The sequence below is a fragment of the Centruroides sculpturatus genome, unplaced genomic scaffold (assembly GCF_000671375.1).
Source record: "Centruroides sculpturatus isolate CEXI.00-Female unplaced genomic scaffold, Cexi_2.0 scaffold333, whole genome shotgun sequence".
Classification (NCBI taxonomy): Eukaryota; Metazoa; Arthropoda; class Arachnida; order Scorpiones; family Buthidae; genus Centruroides; species Centruroides sculpturatus.
In genome coordinates, this window is record NW_019384637.1 from 451,943 (window position 1) to 474,655 (window position 22,713).

Genomic DNA, 22,713 nt, shown 5'->3' on the forward strand with positions numbered 1-22,713 from the left:
ATCAAGTTTTACAATTCAAAAATGTTTGCAAATAAATTTGTCAAATTTGATTTACTTTGAATATCTTTTAATCATTTTACTTTCCTGGCTGTTATATATAACAGAAGGAAAGTATGGTAATTGGTCAAAAAATGACTCCCCATTAAGAGTTTTGCATTTTTGGACTCGGGACTTTGAAATGTCAAGAAATGCAAAAAATTAGAGATTTTTTTTCAGTATGTATGGATGTTTGTGTAGGGGAAACAATTTTGTTTACCCACTTTTGAGCTTAATAACTTTTGTGCCTTTTGTTGAAAATTTCTGAAATTTTGCAGGGCAGTTTGGATATTAGGAAAATTGATGCTATTAAATTTTGATGGTTAAAGGTTGAGATGTCAGGGAGGTAGAGGGGGATACATGTGTCATGCCTGAAGTGGGGACAGACTTAATGAAGATTTTACTCATTATTAGCATTTACAATTTTTTATGAAACTTATCGTACTTTCAAATTAAACTTTTTCAATTTTATAATAATTAATAATATAAAAAGTTTTTAAATAAAATATCATAACAGATGGTGCCACANTTATTCACTGCATTTTGCTTTCTTTCCTTCACTTCCACCAGCACTTTCACTGGATAAAGGTCACTTGGTAAAATACCTATTCAAAGACGTTTGGCTTTGCCTACTTTTTAAAATGTTTCTAAAATGAGTTAGGCAAATGTCATTACTCCGAGCAGCAATACGGCCAGTGTAAACCTTTTCGGGATGTTCCTTTTCAATAAAATCAGTCACTTTCTGATAATACATCATGATTTCCTTTAGCGAGAGAGATCCTTCCACGACGAAGCAAACAAGCGGACTGAGATCGAAGAACAGAAGTGAATAAAAAATGGCGCTGCGAACTAATGTAACGTCGTATGGTGAGTTTTTGTTCGTATCGTGGAGCAAAAATATGTTCGAATTTCGTGTCGTATCCTGAAAATTTCGTATGCTGGGGCGTTCGTATCCTGAGGTACCACTGTATATCATTGTTAACACACAAATCACATATGTTAATTTATGAAAGTATTTTATATACAAATTACTGATAAAGATTTTCTGAAAAAATGATATTTTATATTATAGTTTTTGTGTTGGTATTAATTATTTTCATTTTGTTCCATGTTTTGTATTTCAATATTTATATGGTATATATTAATGTTAGAATACTCTGTAAGTGACCATTTTGCTAATTTTTTGTTAATAAAGTATTATTATAAAAGTATAGATCTAATATATAGTTTTTAGAATAACTCAATTTTTTAATATCTAATCCCTTTTCTTCCTCCTATTTCTTCTGATTTAGAAAGACTGTCGAAATTCTAAAGCAATAAGTTTAAAAAACATTTGGAGATTTAGGATACAACTACATTAATTTTTGAAATTTTGTTATATATTTATGTAGAATAATAGTTCCAATAGAAATTATGCCAATTTATTACATATAAAATATTTTCAAACTTATGTTTCGCGGGTTTTATACATGAAAAATGCCAAACTTTGACTGATTTGTGGTAATGATTTTTCTACTGCATTCGTTTCTTTTATCACCTAATCTTTAGTTCGCACCTACCACGTTTCTGTTAGTGATGCAGAGAACATTTTCATTGAAATTATTTTACCATTTTTAATAAAAATAACTCCGAGGATCGATAATCGCAAGCATTTGTCACTTTCGCTTTTTAGAGAGAACTTTTACCATGAAGATTTCGAAAAAATTAAATCTAATATAAGTTTTTGGTATGAGATATCACGACTTAATTTATGGCCGCAAATAATTGCAAATAACGAAACATTTATCTAATTCAGATTCAATTGTAATTACCTTTGTAGCATCGCGATTTTTTAAAATGTATACAATCGATTAATTTTGTAGAATTTATTTTATTTATTAATATACAGTATACTTTATATTGCAAATAATTTGATTTTTTCAAGGATTCTGAATATAGTACCATTTTTAAGTACTCTTCGTCGTTTAATCATTTCTTTTTCCGATTTAGTTACTTTAAAATTTACAAAAATGATTACTGTTCTGGTAAATCGACTTCCTGAAAATCGTCGGAATATGTGAACTTTATGCAGTAAATCTGTCTAAAACGGGAAATACAATCTGTCTAAACAGAAAATAAACCAGAACGGAGCGATTTGCTATGTAAAATAGTATTGTAAATATCTCCAAAACCTGTCTAATGCGGAAATGGAGGATTTTGCGAACCAATTACACAATATAAACCAAAACAATTCCTTTTTACTCAAGTTAACTGTAACCAAATTCTAAATCAATTAATGCATGTCTTTTGCGAGCTTGGTTCATTTTCGACCTATCGTGAGAAGAATCGGTTTGCCATTTCTCTCCTAATTCGGTTTAATTATTTTATTACTGCTGATTTTAATATTTATTATTGAATGTAATTTTTACAAAAAAAAAAAAAAAAAAAAAAAAAGATTTCTTTCTCTTAACGAGGCATGTGCGAACTTGGCCAGCAACCTGCAGTTTTGGAAACACTGTTCTATAGTTAACTCGATTCTTAGAGTATTTTAAAAAATACGCGCTATTCATGGCGGGGGGAAGTTTCACTCTCAAAAAATGTAAAAATGTAGTTATTAAAAACAAAATCGGTTTCGTAACTTTTTCGCCAAATTCTTAGAACTAAACTTCAATATTGTATGAAGAACGATAGTAATTATTCTTACAGAAAATATAAGAGTAATATTTAAATAAAAATCGAGAAGTTCTCTCTTAGTCTAATTTGACGATTGTTAATGATTTAAATGCAATTAGAAGACATTCCGTGGGTATTTTAGTTTTCTTCTGTGCACCATATAGGCTAGGCCTGCGCATTTCGATGTTTTTAACTTGTCTTTAAAAAATAAAACACATTGAAGGCGAAACAACTTAAATACGAGAGATTTTTTCACTTTTCTTTTTTCTGCATTAATGAAAACTTAACCCCGTATAAAATGAAAAATTCCTGGATGATACCGTCGCGTTTCGTTTTAGACATGTTTTGCTGTAATCATTAAAGATTTTTATTCACTTATCACTTTTATTTTCATTAGGATACGACTTCAGATTTGCAGATGGAGTTAAAGAAACTGCAAGAAAGGTAATTATAGAAAATTCATATGTTTTAAAATATTTTCACTTGTGAAATAACTTACTCAGAAAGCCAACTACAATTAATTTAATTCGGTTTAACCCGAATGCGGTTTATAATCTGACGTAACGCACTTCGACGACGTTGACATGTCCATGTTTGTAAATCGTTGTTAATCGATATCCTAGAGCGAGTTCCTAGTTGAAATTCCTGGTTAGAGGGATTACATGCAAAAAATAGGAACGATTGAAGCTAGCTTTTATTAAAATAAAAAGTTATTCGTGTATTTTTGATACGAAACAATTAGATTAAATTGACTTTATATGAAGAGGAAATAAAGCTAAGAATTAACTATAGATTATGTTCATATGTATAGGCAGTTATAATATAATATTAGATATAATTTTGACTTTACCACATTAAAATTCGCTCCGTTGGCTTAAAAATGTTAATTTTTGTGGATCAACGTCTCGAGGAATGAAGAGGACATCTCTCTCGGTTTGCAAAGAGGTTAAATATAATCTTTTTTTATTATTATTATTTTGCAAGTCTTGTTGTTTCGTATATGCAGTAAATAGGGACGTGTAAAATTAATACGTGATTTATTCTTTCTAGATAACTTCTTCCAATGTTACCACCGATTTAAATTAGTAATACGAATACCAAAAGATGTTGCTCTCTGCTGTTTTGTATACTCGAATAAAACTTTCTCGTTTATTAGTAGTCTTAAGTAAATGTAACTATAAGAAAAAGAAAGTAAAACGATGGTTATTTTTATCAGCGTGCCGCCGACTCACCAAAAATATCGAACCCACTACAGACAAAAAAGAAAAAACTGTTTAGATGGATAGATGGAAGGAATGCAGATAGTTACCGAATAGGAAATTCCAAATTGTCGATACATTTAGTTAGAAATAGTTTATAAAAAGGTAACAGGTAACGACGTGACTTTTGTCGTTGTAGGTTGGAAAGGGCAGAAGGAGAACGAGAAGAGGCGTGTCGAGCGGGAGAAAAGCTGGAACAACAACTGGAAACGGAGAGATCCTGGAGGAAGAGATTGGAACGCGATCTGGAGATGGTGGGAGAAGAGACTGCCTTGCGCGTCTCCTTTCCTCCCGGTCGCGAGGTAAGTCTTACTTGGGTCTTCGATCAGTTTCCACACTTACCGTGGAATCCGGACGAATTCCACTTTCAGCCGAATGGAAGACCGAGTTGAATTCGACAAACAGAATGAAATTTCGTAAAGATTAACATTCCATTTCTGTAATATCTCGTATGTTTGCAGTGTCGTCTACCTATAGAAGACGAATCCGAAGTAGTTCCGGCTACAGATTATTCCATCGGTAAGTATCGAGCACCCGATAATCTTTCTCTTCGTTTCGTTAACCTTTCCCTATTTTCAGTCCGGACGGTGGCGTCTCGAGCCCATCGATTGCGTCTGTGGATTCGAAGAAACAGGTAAGAATTTCTCTACCGGAGTTTTGGCTTTCGACAGTTTCAGATGCCGTTTTTCCGTTTTTGACAGGAATCGGTGGTATCGGACGTTGAGGAGAACGCCGACGGTCAAAATCCTGTTGTGCGTATACCTGGTGGCCGTCCACTTGTGGCTACTCTCCTGCCTGTTGCCTTAAAAGAACCGGACGTGCCTTATCTTCTTTCTTGTCAGTAGACGCCATTGTAGCTCCCCGTGTACATATTTTCTGTTGCTTGCCTCTCGGATCTATTCTATTTTTTTAGAACTTAGAGATTAAATCTTCCTTGCCAAAAGACAAAAAAAGACTTCGAGAGTGACGGCTATCGTCTTCTGGAAAGACGAATCCGTACTGCGACGTTCTTCCCTCCAGACGTTCTCGTTTTTTCCCTTTTTCTCCGGAGAAATTCTCCGGACGAAAATTTCGAATGGTGCCGAGTGGCTCTGTCTACATCCGGTCTTCCCGATTGTATATGAACAGAAAAAAAATAATAAATAAACGACCGGACACTTTATTTTCTTGTTTATGAATTGTACATTGTGAAGGAACCATAAAAAGAAAACGAGTTTGCAGGTAAACTTTATTCTACGAGACAAAGAGGGAGAGGGAGAGGGAAGGATGCTCTAAATGCCCGAAAGACTGTGTCGTCTTAACGCTTCTCTCTAATCTTCCTCAGGGCGGTACTTACGATGCAGAGATCGCCCTTCAGCTCGCTGACGAGATTAGCGATTTTACTAGTGTTGCTGAGAATCTCCACCGTCTGCGTGTAAGGGTTGTATCGGATGCCGAAGGGCCGCTTGATGGTGCAGGCAAATTCTCTGTAAAGAATCCGAGTTATTTACAGGGCTCGGGAATGCGCGAGAAGGGCAAATAATATACTCGCCTCATTTTTTCTTTGGCCTCTTCGAAGCTGTCGGTGTAGAAGTAGACTTCCTGGAAGGTCGTGATCAGAGGTTCTTGCTCGCAAGTGCTGACCGGCTCAAACGGAAGTATTTTAGCGGAGGGAGATAGCGAGTGCTAAGGAAAAATAGAAAAAGGATTGAAAATTATTTGAACGAACAATAATTGGCACCGTGTGACTTTCGGGTCTTTCCGGAAGCGGAATGTAATCGAAAACGATTGTCAAAAGTGACGATTGTGTCGTTTCTAACGTATAAGTTATATCCCGGTATTTCTTTTTATGCGCGATTGTCAATAACGGAAAGAATAATCTATCCGTACGAATTGGATGAAGAATTTAGGACTAGCCAGAAAATCATTGATTATCAAATGTTAAAGAAGTGGGAGGAGCATTATTCCCAGTTGTGAATTTAACATTTAGCCATCTCTAGACTACATTTTTTCTTCACGTCTTTGGTAACATTAAGTATTTTTTTTTTTGTTAAATTAAGATTTAAAGGCAATAAATATAATTTTAGTTTAAAAACTACATTTATATACATGAGAATTTTAAGAAAAATTATTTTGTATTTAAAAAGGTTTCGGCTTATTTAACCTTTTGGGAAATTTACTTCAGGTTATCATAGATTTCAGTTATAGCTTGAATACGCAATGAAAAGAGCATCGTATTTAAGATAAACATTTAATTAGTAAACAAGCTAATAACCTGATGTTGTACGGAAAAAAGAATTTGTTTAATTTATCTCTCTATATAAAAGGTAGATATGAAGTTTCCCGAGTAAAGATTTTTCTCCCATTCTATTCTCTCGTTGCATTTGCTCCGACGGAATTGTTTTCCTCTCCAAGAATAATATAAGAGCAATGCCATTTCTGCGGTTTGTACGAGTAAGAAAATTTACGCGCGAGTCGAACGATAGAGTGGGCTTTTTCCAGCTGTTTAATATATTGAGATTGAGGGAAATATATGGGAAGAAAAGCGTTTGGTCGGTTTGAGCGATTTACATAAATTCACTTAAAATCTGAATGACGAAACTGCTTTAGAAAATCGTAAGATATTTTCATTGGTAAACAAACCCGAAACCATGAGAATCGTTTTAAATTGACCGAAGTAGCACGAATTGATTCATTTATAAGGCATGTTAAGAAATTATAAAACCACAATAGGCTTTTATTTTTATCTGTGATAATACTAACACATTAATAACCGATGGAAACTTCATTGTTACAGGTATACCTCGCCTTACGTCGGTAATTTGTTCCAGGAGAGGCGACTTAAGCCGGGACAGAACAAACTTTTTCATGTTTTCATAGCTCTCGGAGCATGACAAAGGAGCGTTGTCTGCTGGAAATCTAATTGTCGCCTCCCCATAAGTGGTCCAAACAGAATTAAATGGTTACAATAACCGATGATATTCTGAAGAATTCATCCTGCCATAAACTCCTACAAAATCGGATTTTACAGCAGCAGAGAATGCATCCCACACCACAACCGACCACCCTATTTGACGTCTAAAGATTTGAGTTTCTTCCTTAGTTCATCCAGTAACACTTATTGTCTGACCTATCCAAGTTAAACTTCTTCACTTCAGAGAACACTACAATTTCCCATTTAAATATCTAGGACATGATTTCTAATTCTTGAGCCCAATGTAACCTGGTTTATTTAAGGCAATCTCGCAGCTAGTTTCTTTAAATTTCATGTGTTTCACGTTTCTATTCAGATATACTTCTTTCCAGACAGTGACGTGGGAAACTTTGTCGCCGATTTCAATAGCTTTTTGCCTTGTTGACAAATTATTTCCAGTTGCCAGTCGACAAATGCGCCGAGAATCACGTGGTATTAAAACCTTTTTCCGGCCAATTCGTTGTGTTTTTCCATAATTACTGCCTTTTACTAACACTGTGTACCGCTCCATTTGTTCTTCCTACCTTTCCTCCTATTTTCCTCTCAGAGAAAATATCATCATCATCACGATAGGAAAACGTTTCTCGCACTTCCTTTTCACTCAATTCGTTCCTCTGAGCATTTTGATCTTAGAAAAATAATACGTGAACTAATTTGTATATGTTTATTTACAATAGTTATTTAAAAGCTTTTCAAATTGAAGCCTAAATTGAAAAATAAATGTCATGTGAGAAATGTTGCGACCCGTTAGTGTTGCAATATTCACATCTTGGGTTTTCACATCTTGCACTATAACTAAACCAGCATTAAAGGATTTTTCAGGTACTGCAGATTCTTTAGTGGTTTTATAATTACTTAACATATTATTTACAGTTTTTATGCCAAACTTTATAATTAAATCAAAAGGTGAGATTGATTTGTTTCTCGGCAATGTTTCTAGTGCATCTGACATTTTGCTTCATAACTTATCTCAAAACGAATTCTTTTATCGTAAGATGAAACGAATTGCAGAATTTCAACTAAAAGTAAAATGCTGTTTCGAGATTAAGTATTCTCGCAAATAAATAAAAATTATATTGTCTTATAAGGAATTCAAGAGCCCAATTTTATTATTAATTTTTTAAATTTATAACAATTTAATTATTGATAAATGCAATTATAGTATATCGTATAAATAATATCCTTTCTGCTTGAAACTCGATAAATGAAAATTCATTTGCTATTTTTACATAAATTAGAAATGCTGGCATATTTGCATTAATTAACTTTTCTAGACATTCGATTTTGATTTTTAAGATAAACGTCAGAATAATAAACAATACATCTGCTTTATTATTAAGAATAAAAAACGTAGAAACGTTTAAAATATTTCATTATACAAGAAAGGTATAATTTCACTATGTAAATGAAAAAACTTTGTATATAAAATTTAATTCCTAAATCTTTTATAAAGAAAAAAAAATCCTAACCCTTTTTACCATAGAATAAGAAAAAAATGCAAATCTTGCACGATACCACGTTTTTAATTCAATTTATGTTTATCAAATTAAGTATTGTATTTATAAAGTGAACATCCGATAGAAGAGAATGAACGGCCGATCATTATTTTCAATTGTTCTACCCGATTCACGGAGAGGACCTAACTTAATAGCACTGCTTATTACATTAATAACACTAAAAGATGATTTACGAGTATTTTTTGAATCGTGTGTTAATACTAATAGAGGAGGAACGTGATAAAAATGATTAGATTTGAATTCGCTTTAAAGGCTTTTTTTATTTTTGTAGAAAATCTATTATGATAAGCAACAACGGTATACTATTCGAAGAGTAGGCTAATATAAATGTTTAAAAAATATTTTAAAATTTGTAAATTTTGTTTTCATTAAAATATTTTTACGGTCAATATTTGTGATTTAATATGTCCTTAAATTTTTTTTTATAAACTAAGAAAATTGTCAACATTCATTTTTGTCGTTGCAAATAAAATAACCCGTTTCTCCATTTATATATTATTTTTAACAAATGGTCTAACTATAAGGAAAAAATTCTTAATGGCCACAGGGCGGAGAAAGTCAAACATGGAAGAAACTTCAAGTGTAATTTGGATCTCACATTTTTATATTTTAACAAGAAAATTGAAATATTTTAACGAGCCAATTAGTAACGTTTAATCTTTCGTCTATTAAAATCGTAGAAAATTAACGAATTCGATTTTTAAATTTCTGAACTGTACGCCAATAGAAGAATTAAATAGAATTCTGACTTATAAGACTAGTTCTCTGTACTCCAGTTTTCGAGAATCTTTGTATAGAGATTTTCCCATAGAAAAATAATTAAATTTTTAAAGCAACTACTGGAGATTACCTGTATGATCAAAGAGGTTACGATCATCCTTAACTTACATGCAATTATTAATTCTGATGACGATATCTGTGATTACAATAAATACTACCGAATAAAAATTGTAAACTATTTTAATCAGAAAGCAGTCAAAGTTTCCTTAAGCCAATGAGCTAAGAACTTGATCCTCGGAATCATCGAAGAAATAGAGTGGGAACTCTGGCAGTCATTGAACAGAATTAAAAACTATAATTCATCTATTAATTGATGCAATTGCTTGTATTTAAGCACAATTGATTTTAAGGCACGAAATAACAGCGCATCCGAGAGAGTGTAGGGCCCGACTACGGAAGGATGATCAGATTCTATGCCGATGCCGACTTTATTCTCTCTTCGAAGATCATCCTCCAAGTGCCAATTGAAAAGGAGGCTAATTAAATTTCAGATCCGCACATACCGCTTCAGACAGAAACCAATGAGATTCGATCCCGACTCGTCCACTCAGTAGTCCAGCAGTATTAGATTATATATTATATATTTAATATAAAATTGGAAATCGAAGAAAGACGAGACTCTCTCTGTAATCCTTGTTTGTGCTTCATGGTATAAAATAAGAGTAAAACATGGAAAAGGTGCCCTAGTGAAATTAGGGACGTGCAGCATTTTAAAAACTAATCTAGCCCTAGTGTTTAACGATGAGATTATGGAGATTCTAAGAAAAGAGGAAATAAAAACGGTGCACAGAGAACGAGAACGAATAATTTATAATCGTTACGTTGAATTAAGCGTAAAGTGTGCACATCGAAATAGGTAATACGGCTGATAAATTATGGCCAATTTCGTCAAAAAAGTCTGCCAAAAATTACATAAATCTGGATACAGCAGATTTTCTGACCGCAAAATCATTATGTTTGCTAACATCAAAATATTTTTGTTTCCATTGGTGTAATGACCAACAAATAGCGGACTCCCGAAAAATGGAAGAATATGATACATTTCAATGTATCAATCTTTCCTTGTGTGCAATAAATATATTTCTTATACAGGCACTAACCGAAACGATTGCATTTCTGAATAACATTATAAAAGCGTCAGAATCAGCCGGAATGTAACAAAGGCAATCCTGGAATAAATCTTAAGAGGCAAGTTTTAATTTGCACAGCCTAACGAACTAAAAGACAGATGAAAGTTTATTGGTTTAGTAATTATTTAAAACAAACAACATTGAAAAGTAACGCGATAAAAATATTAAAATATAAACATTATTTTAAAGAAATAATGAAAACTGTTAGCAACAGAAAATCTTAGGAGGGTCCCTACAGCTACTCTAAATCCGTTCCCAGAATTGAATCGATGGTTTAAGGCAACACAACACGTGGACGATCTGCCAAGGGAAAGACGTACCCCTATTTAGGTGTCAGACACGTGAAGAAAATCTGATGGCCAGCCGTTGGTCAGGCAAACTCACGACCACTGGTGGGCAGAGCCACTCTAAATGTGATAATATAAAGTAGGGGCTCCAACTTAATGGCCTCCTACAGTCAATAAATCGGAATATTTTGAGGGCCCAAAATTTTCCCCGTACACACACACAATTCCTCCGAAAGTTATTGCGCACAAAATAAAAGAATTTACGAACGAATTTCATAATTACTACTACTAAGTTGAAAATTCGTATAAAATCATACAAATAATTAAATAGGCTTACCGTGTAATTTGCCTCTCAACACTAATACTTATAACGTAAAACTTATAAATTAAAAGAAAAGCTTTAATTTAAGCACGTATTCGCACATAGGATAACACATAAGATTATAAACTCGATGTAATACGTTGATTAATTTAATAGAAATTGAAATCGACGTTGCCAATGGCCTATTTATTTAGCAAGGGGCGCTAATTAACGAACTTTTTGATGTCCAAAAACAATTTTTATCTGAAAAATTATTTAGGAAATGCACCAATTTTTTGCTACATGATAAACATTTTTAGAGTTTTTGACTATTTATTATTATTATTTTGAAAACATTATTTCTACTACCACACATTTCCCTAGGGCTGCTTTAATTTTCCTCGAACCTCATTCGCGCCATGGGATATATTCAATAGAACCTTTAGTGCAATAGAAGCGTTTGAGGATCAATGAATAAATTTATTCTTTATTATATTTATTTAAAAAGAACAAGGTAAGAAAAGAAAAATAAATTAGACCGACAAAATGAAATAGATGATAGAGGAAGTTGTTTTCACCTCTTCTACCACCCATTTCATTTTGGTCCTGTGAAATGGGGCTCCACTTCCGAGATACGGGGCCTAAACTTTTGGTGATAGTTACTGCCCTGTGATGCACGAATACCATACATTCTTTTCTTTATTGACTACCCACTCCTAATTTGAATTCGCAGTTTTCCACTTACAAGAAAGCTTATATAAAAATAATTGAAAAAAATACAATTGAGTCATGAATCACTAGGTAATATCGACTCCATCCTTTTTTGAAGTACAGGAAATTTAAACGAACTCACAAAATATTCAATATATAAAATATGAGTTTGTTATAATAGTTTGTTTTCTCACTAGACTGTAAAATAATGTTAAAAATTTGGCAGAGATTGATTTTGATTTATTTATTTATTTATTTTGTCTATCACATAAATCTATTGTCTCTGTAAGTTTGCCTTTGTAGAGATGAAGAATCCGGATACCGTTTCTTACCGCTAACTGTAAGCCATTTTACGTAATATGAACTCGGGTCGATGTTACAAACACCATAGGATTTCATATTATAAACATTATTATTTCGAAAAACACTGAAGCCTACTGCAAAACGAATACGACTAATGTTTAAATCGTGAAGATGTTAGACAACCTATAGGTGAAGTGTCTAGTTGTAGAAGTTATCTGTTAATCATGATCGATTAAAAGCAAACGAGATTTTCTATACCTTTCAAACATTTGGAAATAGACGAAAGACAAAAAGACTTTTTTCTCAACCACCATTACAAAACTAACAACTCCCAGCCTTTCTGTAATCTTTAGGGCAACATAAACAGGCTCCAGCTGATACTACTGCATTAGATTATTTTTCAAACATTGGAAGTTCCATACTGTCAGCTGTACTCGCCACTCGATAAAAAAGCCATCCACTGACGCTGTGAGCGGATCTCGCCGTTCCGACGATTAGAGGTCTCAGTCCCCTCGTCCGTATTCTCACATTAACATTTAGAAATTATGAAAAAACATATTAATTTATAATAACTAACATGACAGAATCTAATATGAATGGATTTAAATAAAGTATTACAATCATCATATTAGACCCAATAATTAAATCAACAATTCTGTAAATTGTTAAGAGTGTAAATATTCTTTGCAATTTGCTTAAACTTATTTACATATTTTTAGAAGTGACGACTGATGACCTTTATTATACCTCCTAGTTCATAACTGATAATCATATTTGCTGCAAGAAAGATAGATCTTTTGTTCTGCAATACTAATGCATCGAAAAGTATTATCGTTTTCCATTATATGACAATAACCAAAAAAAAAAGCGCTGCTTTATGCGGCTCATTCTTGTGATGTTCAAATTATCCATTTCAAATTACGTAGAGACAGATTTATAATAACTTAATTTGTTTAATTTTTGAATAAAATGATTGAGTTGAACCTGCATACAGCGTGTAACTTAGCTGGATGCATAGCCTCAAAGAAATAATATGGAACCCTCAAAGATGGGGGTTCCATATTATTTCCACCCTTTCCTCTACTGCTAAAGCCATGTCTGGAGTAGTGTTTAGAACAGTATTCTAAACACTATCGTGTTTACAAAAATATCTCCGTGCTGGATAAGTTTAACGTCAAATTGATAATAACGTTATCAAAATTAATTCTGTGCTGGATAAATTTAACGTCAAATAAGTCAATCGCCAAATTTGACGATGAAACGTCTGGACTTTCGTCCCAATGATGTGGGCAATAGCTTTCGAGTTTGTTAGGTCATAGATCTATTTCCCATTAAGAGGTAAATCTATCTATGGTTTTAAAACTGCTACGCTACGACACAAGATACGTACTGTACTGTACATGGCAATGACGGTAGGCTTTTGGCAAAGACGGTACGCTACATAAATGCTACGCAGTATAGTAAATATTTAGGATAGTAAATAAACTTTAGGAGCCTGTATCTTGTGAGGGGGCTGCAGTGACCCCAGTTTATTAGACTAAAATTGCTTATATTGACTCCCTCTACCATCCATTTCATTTTATCGGTCTAATTTCTTAACACTCTGTATAATAAAAAATATTATACCTTTGAAAAGGTATCGCGCGCGCCACGAGTCATCTACACTGCATATTTTTGCATATGCTATGCATATACCGTTGCTATGCAAAGCCTGCGCTCACATTGCAAGCTACACAAGAATAACTTAGTTGCTAAAAATCTTGGTGATGAACTCAATGACGTTCTGAAAGTTTGTATAAAACCAGTTAACAAAATGTAAATCAGCAAAAAATGAATAATTTTGAGCAATTCTACGATTAAAACGAAATTTACAGTCGCGTTTTGCGTACAGAGGTCCGATGTCTTTCGAAAGCTAATAATCTACAAAGACTGGTAAATTTATTCTGTACAATGGTAGAATGTGTAAAGAAATTAAAGCAAAGTACTAACTAGCAAGTTAGTAGAAGAAAAAGTCATTGGAAAGAAAGTGTAGTTGGTAGATTCTTAAAATTTAACGACGTGCAATGCAAGTTACAAAAAAGTTATTTACACCTGTATTGTGAGTACTCGGAAAATTTTATTGCTATTCAATTGAAAAATAGATCTGAGATGTTTATTGTACACTCCGGCAAAAAGATTTTTCTAATTTAAATCTTTTAGATGATACGCGCAAGCTAAATAGTATCACCATTTAATCGGTAAGAAATATAATATATTAATAGTATAGATATGACTCAAACAATTTGAAATAAATTTCAACACAATCTTTGTTTTCAATTTTAAATAATTTAATATAAAAATTACCATTCGTGTGAATTTTTTAAATTAAAAACTTGAATTTATGTGACAAGGAATACGAGAATTAAGTTTTTATCCTGGCACACATTAAAGAAAGTTATATTGCTTTTTAACATAACAAAAGTATTTATTGAATCCTTTTTATCAATATTAATGCATGCATAAGTATTTAAAATAAAAGAATAAGTAAATAAGCAAAATTATACATGTATTGTACTGTACTTGTATGCTGCTACAAACAAGTTGATAAAAAGTCATCAGCAACTTTAAACAATAGAAATTTTTAATAATAACGAATAAAATAAAAGCGCATTGGGCTAAACTAGCGTATAAGTTAGAATATAAAGTTCATTTAACGTAAGTTATTGATTGAAACAGGCCGATTAATTTAAGCAAAATTGCTTTTACTACGTTTTTTAAAATTATTATTAAACTTTTTTACTATTTAAAGCTGCTGGTGACTTTGTATTAAATATAAATTAACCTTGTCCCTTACATGGTGGAACGAAGAAACATTACGCTCCATTACTTATTTATAGGAATAAACATCGAACATTCATTTTTGTGCTAATTATAATTTTTATATTAATATTAAATATTACAGGTCAGGAGTTCTCCATATTTTCTGAAAGAAAAAGGATTTTTCTCTCGTTGATCTTTAATCCAAAAAGTATAGAGATTTTAATTTTGATAAATAAGTTTTAAAAATCAGTTAATTAATAATAGCTAATTTATTTATTAAAAGTATAAAATAACGAACACTTATTTATTGTGGCATTGTTACAATGCCGGGCTACAATTTTTAATCATATTTTTAAATTTAATTTAAAATATATGCTCTCCACCTTCAAATTAGCAGTGTCTTGCCCCTGTACATCATACTTTTCCTGATAACAAGAGTCGTGCCGGTCATCTACCTAACTGCTTTCAGGGAAATTCCTGAACTGAAATAACACGACTTCCGGTTTGCATCGAAAGTTTGCATATAGTTAATTAATAGGGACTTCCTGCCTCTAAGGTTTTGACAGCTGGTCTCGTTTTTTATCTATCTAACTCCATTCTCGAGCTTAAGGAAAGAGACGGACGGAAGGAAGACAGTGGCAATTCGTAGGTCTACAATGTTTTTAAATTGCAGTCAAATTATAATACAAAGATAACATTCAGAATTCTAGCTGTATATTTCTTTGATAATAAAACTCATAAAGTATTTGATTTTATTATTAGGCTATATTATTTTAATTTCGCAAAAATCCATTAAATATCTATTCTCATTATCATCATTAATAAAGGGACTAGTATATTATATATTATTACTGCATATAATTTTTTCATCGATCTTCATTTGACCTCTAGACATCTCGACCTTTCAAGTCGATCGAACCTACTGGGAATTCCTGTTATATGCTCGTAATATCTCTTTATATGTAAGATATTAATTAATTTGCTATTTGCATATATGATATAATTTGCAAATATTATTAATTTCTCCATAATATGGAAACAAAATTTTGTTACAGGTTGCATCGGCTTCTAATTCTAAAATGTAAGCCTTCATATAAATTAAAATAAACAATAAATAAGCCTTCATTTAATCTTTCTATATTACCACAGACGAGTTATTTCTTAAGAAAAAAAAAAATTAAAAAATAGTCAACGTTTTCCAGGAAGCAGTTGACTTTGGAAGAAATCTCAAAGTTATATTTGGACATTCTGAGAAGGATATTTCTCTGAATGAACGGCTTGATGGCATAAGTCATACATACGGGCGATCTGTCAAGGGAAAGATGCCTTCAGGGAGCACTTGTATAGGAAACTGGACCCTATTTAGGTGTTAGGCACGCGAAGGTAATCGGGAAAACTTCACGCGCCCAGCCCATAGGCGAGGCGCGAACTCGCGACCACAGTACCAGTAGCTTAATACACTCGACCACTGGTAGGGTCGTTTGAAGGAAAGAAATGACTACTCAAAAATAGTCTTTTGAGACAATAGAATTATTAGAACTAATTAATTAAATTTTGAAAAAGAAGAAATTCATATCTTTAATGATTAACAAGTAAAAATTTAGTAAAAATGAATCAATTTTCGGAGTTGCTTCTATCAACGGGCTATATAAAAGGACGGATTTTACCCACTTTAGAAAGATTTGTTTTAAGTAAAGACTACCAATATGGATGTAGTCAGAGAAGGAATGCGATTCGAAATATTTAAGAGTAATCACTACAATTCGAACCTTATCAATTCAATTACAGTATTACGTTTAACGGGTAAAAGAATTCTTTAATGCACAATTAATCGGAAGATTTTATATTATTATATGAAAATACTAACTCAATATTTAAAGTTGTTTTCGTAATATTCGATGGTAATTGTAACTTTAATTATTTCGAAAAAATTCGACGAATAATCAATCCTATAACATTAATTGATATGATATACATACAACAAATGCATCAATATACTAAAACATTTTCGAGGAAGGGCAAAATAGAAAATCGAGAATTCCTTGAGCAGAAAACTTAAATTTATTACATTAATTAAAAAGTAACAAAAATTAGAAGGCGACAGTAATTTAATTGCATCCTAGAAACTTTAAAAATTAAATGATATAAAATATTTTTTATAAAGCAGTAGTTATCGATCCGCTTCTGAAGTATTTTACTGGCATCAATTTATAATCTTTCAGTTAATTTTCCATTAAATCTGTATTAATTTATTTAAAAAAAAATTAACAAATATTTAGTCGATATCAATTCTTAATTAGAAAAGAAGACTTATAGATTATTTATGTAATATTTAAATCTGATTCGGAAAGTAACTTCATAATAAGTAACTTCATAATAATTAGTACAATTATTATGAAGTTAGCTAGCGAATTATCTTAGTATAAACGAAAGGAATGAACTTACGGCGCGTACAACGAGCGATGAGGTGAAGTACTGTACCTCATTATTTACGAAAATCTGTTTTATCAATGACCTTTACTGGACGGTTATTTAGAAATAGTGGAATTTCAGTTTTTAAATCTTGTAGCATGTACTAATTATAATTCTAAACTATGACCTTGTTATTTCGAAAAGAAAGTGAATCCAATTCGTCTTTCTAAAGTGCAATGTTGCTTTCGTAAATTATTCGAAAAATAACTCCGAAATCAAATTTGTACTACTAAAATAGTTCGAAATATATGAGCTTATATTTTTTCAAAGACGAGATGTAAAATCGTTTTAAAACTTCGATAATTTGTCGTCATTTAACCAATAATCATTTATCAAATCTCCAGATATTAATGTGATAAAGATGAGTAAAGAGTGTACAGAAAAATTCTTTACACGTTTCGAAGGATTGTTTAAACTGCGAATCGGTAACATTGTCTCGGCCGTGGAATTCGCGCGATGTCAGAATCACACATTTTCTGTCAATCTGTACTATTTTCCGTTCCTTTAACTTTATTTAATCCTTAAAGGTTAATAAAATTAAATTTAGTTTCACCTCTAACTGACATTTCGGCGCATAACTGAACGAAGAGCACGTTTCCAACTTCTTCCGATTTTATAGAATAAAATAGAATCGTATTTATAAAATGTCTTACAATATCCCCGAAATTTGTAAAATAGACACATCCCGTTTCCAAACTAGTGACTTTTCAAGTCACGATTTGCTACAAAGGAAATGTACTAATTATTATTCGATTTTAAGTGCGTAAAACAAATGCGAACAACCTCCGATATTTATTTTACACGAATTCAGAATCTTTGTTTGTTCCTACAATTATTTCTACAAGTACAAATGGCAGGGTTCGCAAGAGGAGAGAGGGGATCTTCCTATAAAATAAAATCTTAAAAAATGGCTAGGGTGCCTACTCTACCCCCGTGTCCCGTACAAGTTCTCGAGGGCCTTACAATTGGCAATATAATTACTCGAAAGATAAAGTGTGTTTTTGTAGGAAAGTGATCGATTCGATTCGACTCGAGTATTCTTTATTACAGAAGCAGAAATCTGCAAATCATTCGCCGTAATTGCGCGTTACTTCGCTCTCTCTTTTCTAATTTTTTAGACCTCCGTTCGACGAAGATACGTCGAACGTTTCGGTGGGAGTAGTCTCCGGGCAACGTCGTCCGGAGGGCATTCGAATAATAATGCAGAGGGGCATTCCCAGCGGTCGCCCGGCGGCCAACGGAACGCGCGACAGAAGATAAGTGACGAAAAATAGAAATGAAGGTCTCCTTCTCTCCTGAGGAAAGCGATAACCCGCATCGATCGCTATTCCGGGGTTATCTCTCTCCCGCAAAAGATTAACGACCGCCGACCGACTATCGCTTTCGCTAGATTCATTCGTCTTCCGGACGGACTCGTTTGCATATTTTCGAATCGACTCCTTTTTTTTCGAAATTGCGCCAGTCGCTGGCTTCATCACTCGACGTTATAAAGAGGTAAAACGAGAAAAAAAAATCTCTTTTCTTAAAGCGTTCTGTTCTAACCTGTCTGCTCGTTATATCAAGGGTAGGAATCTTATTATATATAGATCTTTCACTTTTATATAGCCTAAATATAGATAGTGACAAGAGTAAAGAGCCGCGTTACGTTAGAGAGGAATAGGTTCGATAATGCGTTAAAGATGAGACGATTTCTTAAATAAAAAAGTAAAGAATAATGTTGATATTAGTGAATACTTATATTCATTTAATCTGACTTGAGTTAAAGATCTATCGATGATAGTGGATGAAAAGTTGGAGAAGAAAACGTACATCCATCCATCTCATTGGTTTATATGGAGTGCGCATTCTTTCCCGTTATGATACTCCGAAAGAGCGATAGCGTTAGCATCCGATAATCCGAAGCTTTTAACTGCTTGGCTATACGTGAGAGCGGGGGAATAATACCCTTCGGGAGGTATTTTAAAGGTAACTGGTCCCTATTCAGGCGTTACAGACGTGGAGGAAACCCGAAAACTCCACGTGGCCAGCCCGTCCTGGTAAGGCCGAATTCCCAATGTTCAGGGAACGGAACTGCTTGGCCACTGGTGGGCCAGAAAACGTAGATTGTTATATGGCAGCTTTATAAATGGAGCCCTTCACCCGTTTTGTTTTAGATCTTCCGATGTCCATCCGGTATCGTATAAGTCAGCAAAAACATTTCATATTTATATTTGATCGAAAAGTAGAAAGTGATTATTTGTAGTAATTAATCTTGTTAAAGTATAGGTCTACGATTATTCTCAGTAATATGAATAAATAAAAGATGAGATCGGTGTTTACTCACGTTTTCAGATCACGTCTTATTCTTCCGTAGAAATAAAAAGGGATCAGAGTTAAATTTGTTGCTAATTCGGGATTTTATTTTTATACACTTATAAATATCAATTTCGTTTTGTCAACAAAGAGTATTGGCAAAATTATTATTACTTCATTTTTGTAAAAAATCTATTTGATGGTTTCTTAAATAAATTCGATATTCTGCCTTAACGAATGATGTGTGAATTTTAACTTCAACATAGAAAATTCCTCAATATTCAACTGTTTTTTTAAGAAATTCACTCGGTACTTGAGATTAATCGGCGTAGAAAACATTTTTTAATTAGTATGAATTTATATTTAAAATGAAAATAGTACAGTGTTGTTACATGTACCACTACCATTATAAGTTAACAATATAATCTATTTACGCTAAATTTCGACATATAATTGAGTGGTAAAATCGGAAGTAGATTTTTATAAGCGTTCTGGACTGACTACTTATAAATTTACGGACAATTTCCAAAAGATATGAAATATAAAAAATGTTGTCAGCTGAAAATCGTTTAAATCTTACTTGGTTTTGTATAGAGATAAAAGTCGGCCTGTGTTTTTTTTTTTTTTTTCAATCTTTAAATCATTTAAGCAGTCGTTTTTTGATAGGCGGAAGACCACAACCACGAATTCCGAGTGTTCGATTATCGGGAAACTGAAAGATAAAGTGAGAAAATACAACTTACTTGCAACTCTGCTACCGAAGAAAGAAGACCAGCTCCGAAGACCCTCATCTCTTGATTTTGCTTACACAGTCCGAACTCCACCGTGAAGAAGTAGCACTGAAACGACAATAGGTTATCGAAAGTTCTATATTTCTCTATGGTTTCGGTTCTATCTGGCACACTCACCGTAGCCAGTTTGTCGATCTCGTCGTCGGCTGCTCCCAAGGAGCTGAGTCCTAATTCTTGTGAAAACTGGGCAAAGCTGGGATCTGCCAACATGGGCACGTGGCCTAGCAACTCGTGACAACAATCACTACAAAAAGTAAAATTGAGTGAACGACGTCTATTAGTCGAACACCGAAACGAAAAACTTACGGTTCTGGAGTGTAGAAGGGGTCGGAAGCGTGACGAATATATTGGGTGCAATGGAAGACCCGGAAAGCCAATCCTGCCAAGAAATCTCGAGACGACAGATAACCGGCCACCGGTCGCAACCGGAAACCCGTCCTCTCTGCCGCAAAATATTTGTTATTAACGATTAGAAGAAAAGTGGAAACGAAAACGAAACGAATACTTACGTTTGAGAAAGTTACTCAGATCTTCTAATTGAGGGATGTTATCCTCTCTGTCGAAATGAAAAGACGGTATCGTAATTTCCTTTATCATAAGTGCGCTACCAAATCCACAAAGAACGACCTACCTGTATCCGCAGAACTTGATCAACAGTTCGAAGTTTTCCAAGAATTCTTTGCAAGCGTAACTTGGATATAACTTCTTCAGCTGTCCGAAAACAGTACCCCTAAGAAGACAGGAAGTCTCAGTTCTGTATTGTCGAAGCAATTAGGCTATCTCGGAACGAAACTTACCAAGTCTTGATCTCTTCTTCGGAGTATTGCACTCGAGGAATTGGCTGTCCGCTGTAAAAAAAAAAAGACTAAATAGTTTATCTGGGATATTTCTTCACTTTTCCATTGGAGATTCACTTACTGTTTGTATTGCATGGCCAAGTCGGTAAAATACTTGCGCCTCTTTCTATAGACTGCATCCTTAAAACCCTAAAGAAATATTTTGGTGTGAGAATTAGAAGCCAAGAAAAAAGTTAGAGAATTTCGAGAAATACCGGGTGGTCGGCGTCCAGTTCGGCTCCATACATCAGTACTCTGCTGGCCGTCTTGTCCAAATCGGAAAGTTTCTGAGGAAACCAGGGCATCCCTTCGAAGGCTGACGACGAAAAGAAAAAAGAGAGATAGAAAAGTAGATAGAAGACCCAAACTCCTTCCTTAAGGAACGAAAAAGCGTTCTTAAAGGTAAGAGAGAATTCTTCTGGTCCGAAAGCCTCTCACCTGTGGGTAGACCGGGACTGGTAGGTGTAGTTGGAGTCAGGTCCACTCGGCCCGTCTCGTATTCCTCCAGCGAGATGCACTCAACTTCGTGCTCCAGAGCATGGACCAAGTCTTTCATTTGATTTTTCTCACAATCCACATTTACGAATATCTCGTATTGGGAAGGTCTCTTACGAGACTTCCGAGACTCGATATGGACCACGTCCACATCCTTTTCCTAACAGGTAGTCGATTGGAAAGACGGATATAAAGAAAAGAAGGCGAGAGAAAAAGGAAATGGAAAGATCCCTACCTGAAAGACCCTGAGGGCCCGGACCAATCCTCCTACTTGGTTCCTAAGGGAAAAGACGACGGCAGTGCGGGGATGGATTTCCTCGGTTTCGTCTTCCTGTCGAGTTTCCTCCTCCTCGACCAAGCGGCTACGTCCGATCTTTTTCTGAAAGAAGAAGAAGAAAAGGTTCACTTCGTTCCCCGGAATCCGGGCGGCGGAACGTCACACCCCCGTCCGGAAACGGGTGACGGTGTCTCCCCCCTCGTAAATTGTATCGGGAGGCGGTTATCGACGGTCGGTCGACTTAACGAGGCGCTTTTCCGGTTTTAACGAGGGGCGGTAGCATCTCCCACCCATAGAGCGGAAGATTGGCATCGTTAGTCCGAACACTTCGTCCGACCGTTTTGTAATTGTAGAGCGTGGAGAGGGACCCACCTGGATCTCCTGAGTGTACCTGTCGGAGAAGTCCGGCAGGCTGGCCATGGCCGGGGTGCTGCAGCAGCGCCGGGATTGGAAGACTTGTCTCCTACGGTCGGCCCGATCCATCGGCAGGCGGCGTCCAAGGGGCTCCGCGTCCTCCGTCGCGGTCTGAGGACGGCCCCAGGCGCCGGCGCTTTTCTCTACCCGACCCGTCGCTGGTTGGTCCATTCTGCCTCCGGCCGTGACGTCACGCCCCCGGAGGCCTCCGGGCCGCGGTCGTCGCCGCCTCTTCGGGCCGCGACTATATCTTCGGGATCGCGAGCCGGACGGTCCCGGGTCGGTGAGAAGATCAAGGACGACGAGTGAAGATAGAAATTCCGAAAACGAAACAACGAAGAACTTGCGAACTAACCGAGGTACTGTTCGTGGTCTCGTTTAAACGTAATAAAACGTTTGATAATCATA

The 22,713-nt window shown here is 34.6% G+C and overlaps 1 protein-coding gene and 1 pseudogene across 1 annotated transcript in view; one reads left to right on the forward strand and one right to left on the reverse strand.

Annotated features, from left to right (window-relative positions):
* LOC111625877 (227 kDa spindle- and centromere-associated protein-like) overlaps nucleotides 1–5,110 on the forward strand; it is a 45,477-nt gene extending 40,367 nt beyond the window's left edge. Inside the window, exons 11-15 of the mRNA XM_023369127.1 lie at nucleotides 3,086–3,132; nucleotides 4,087–4,249; nucleotides 4,409–4,466; nucleotides 4,527–4,581; nucleotides 4,649–5,110. Of these exons, the coding sequence (XP_023224895.1) occupies nucleotides 3,086–3,132; nucleotides 4,087–4,249; nucleotides 4,409–4,466; nucleotides 4,527–4,581; nucleotides 4,649–4,754 (429 nt within the window). The 3' untranslated portion in view covers nucleotides 4,755–5,110. The remainder of the gene's footprint in view (nucleotides 1–3,085; nucleotides 3,133–4,086; nucleotides 4,250–4,408; nucleotides 4,467–4,526; nucleotides 4,582–4,648) is intronic.
* A 64-nt stretch (nucleotides 5,111–5,174) lies between these two features.
* Nucleotides 5,175–22,399, reverse strand: LOC111625885 (annotated as a pseudogene).
* Between the last annotated feature and the right edge of the window lie 314 nt (nucleotides 22,400–22,713).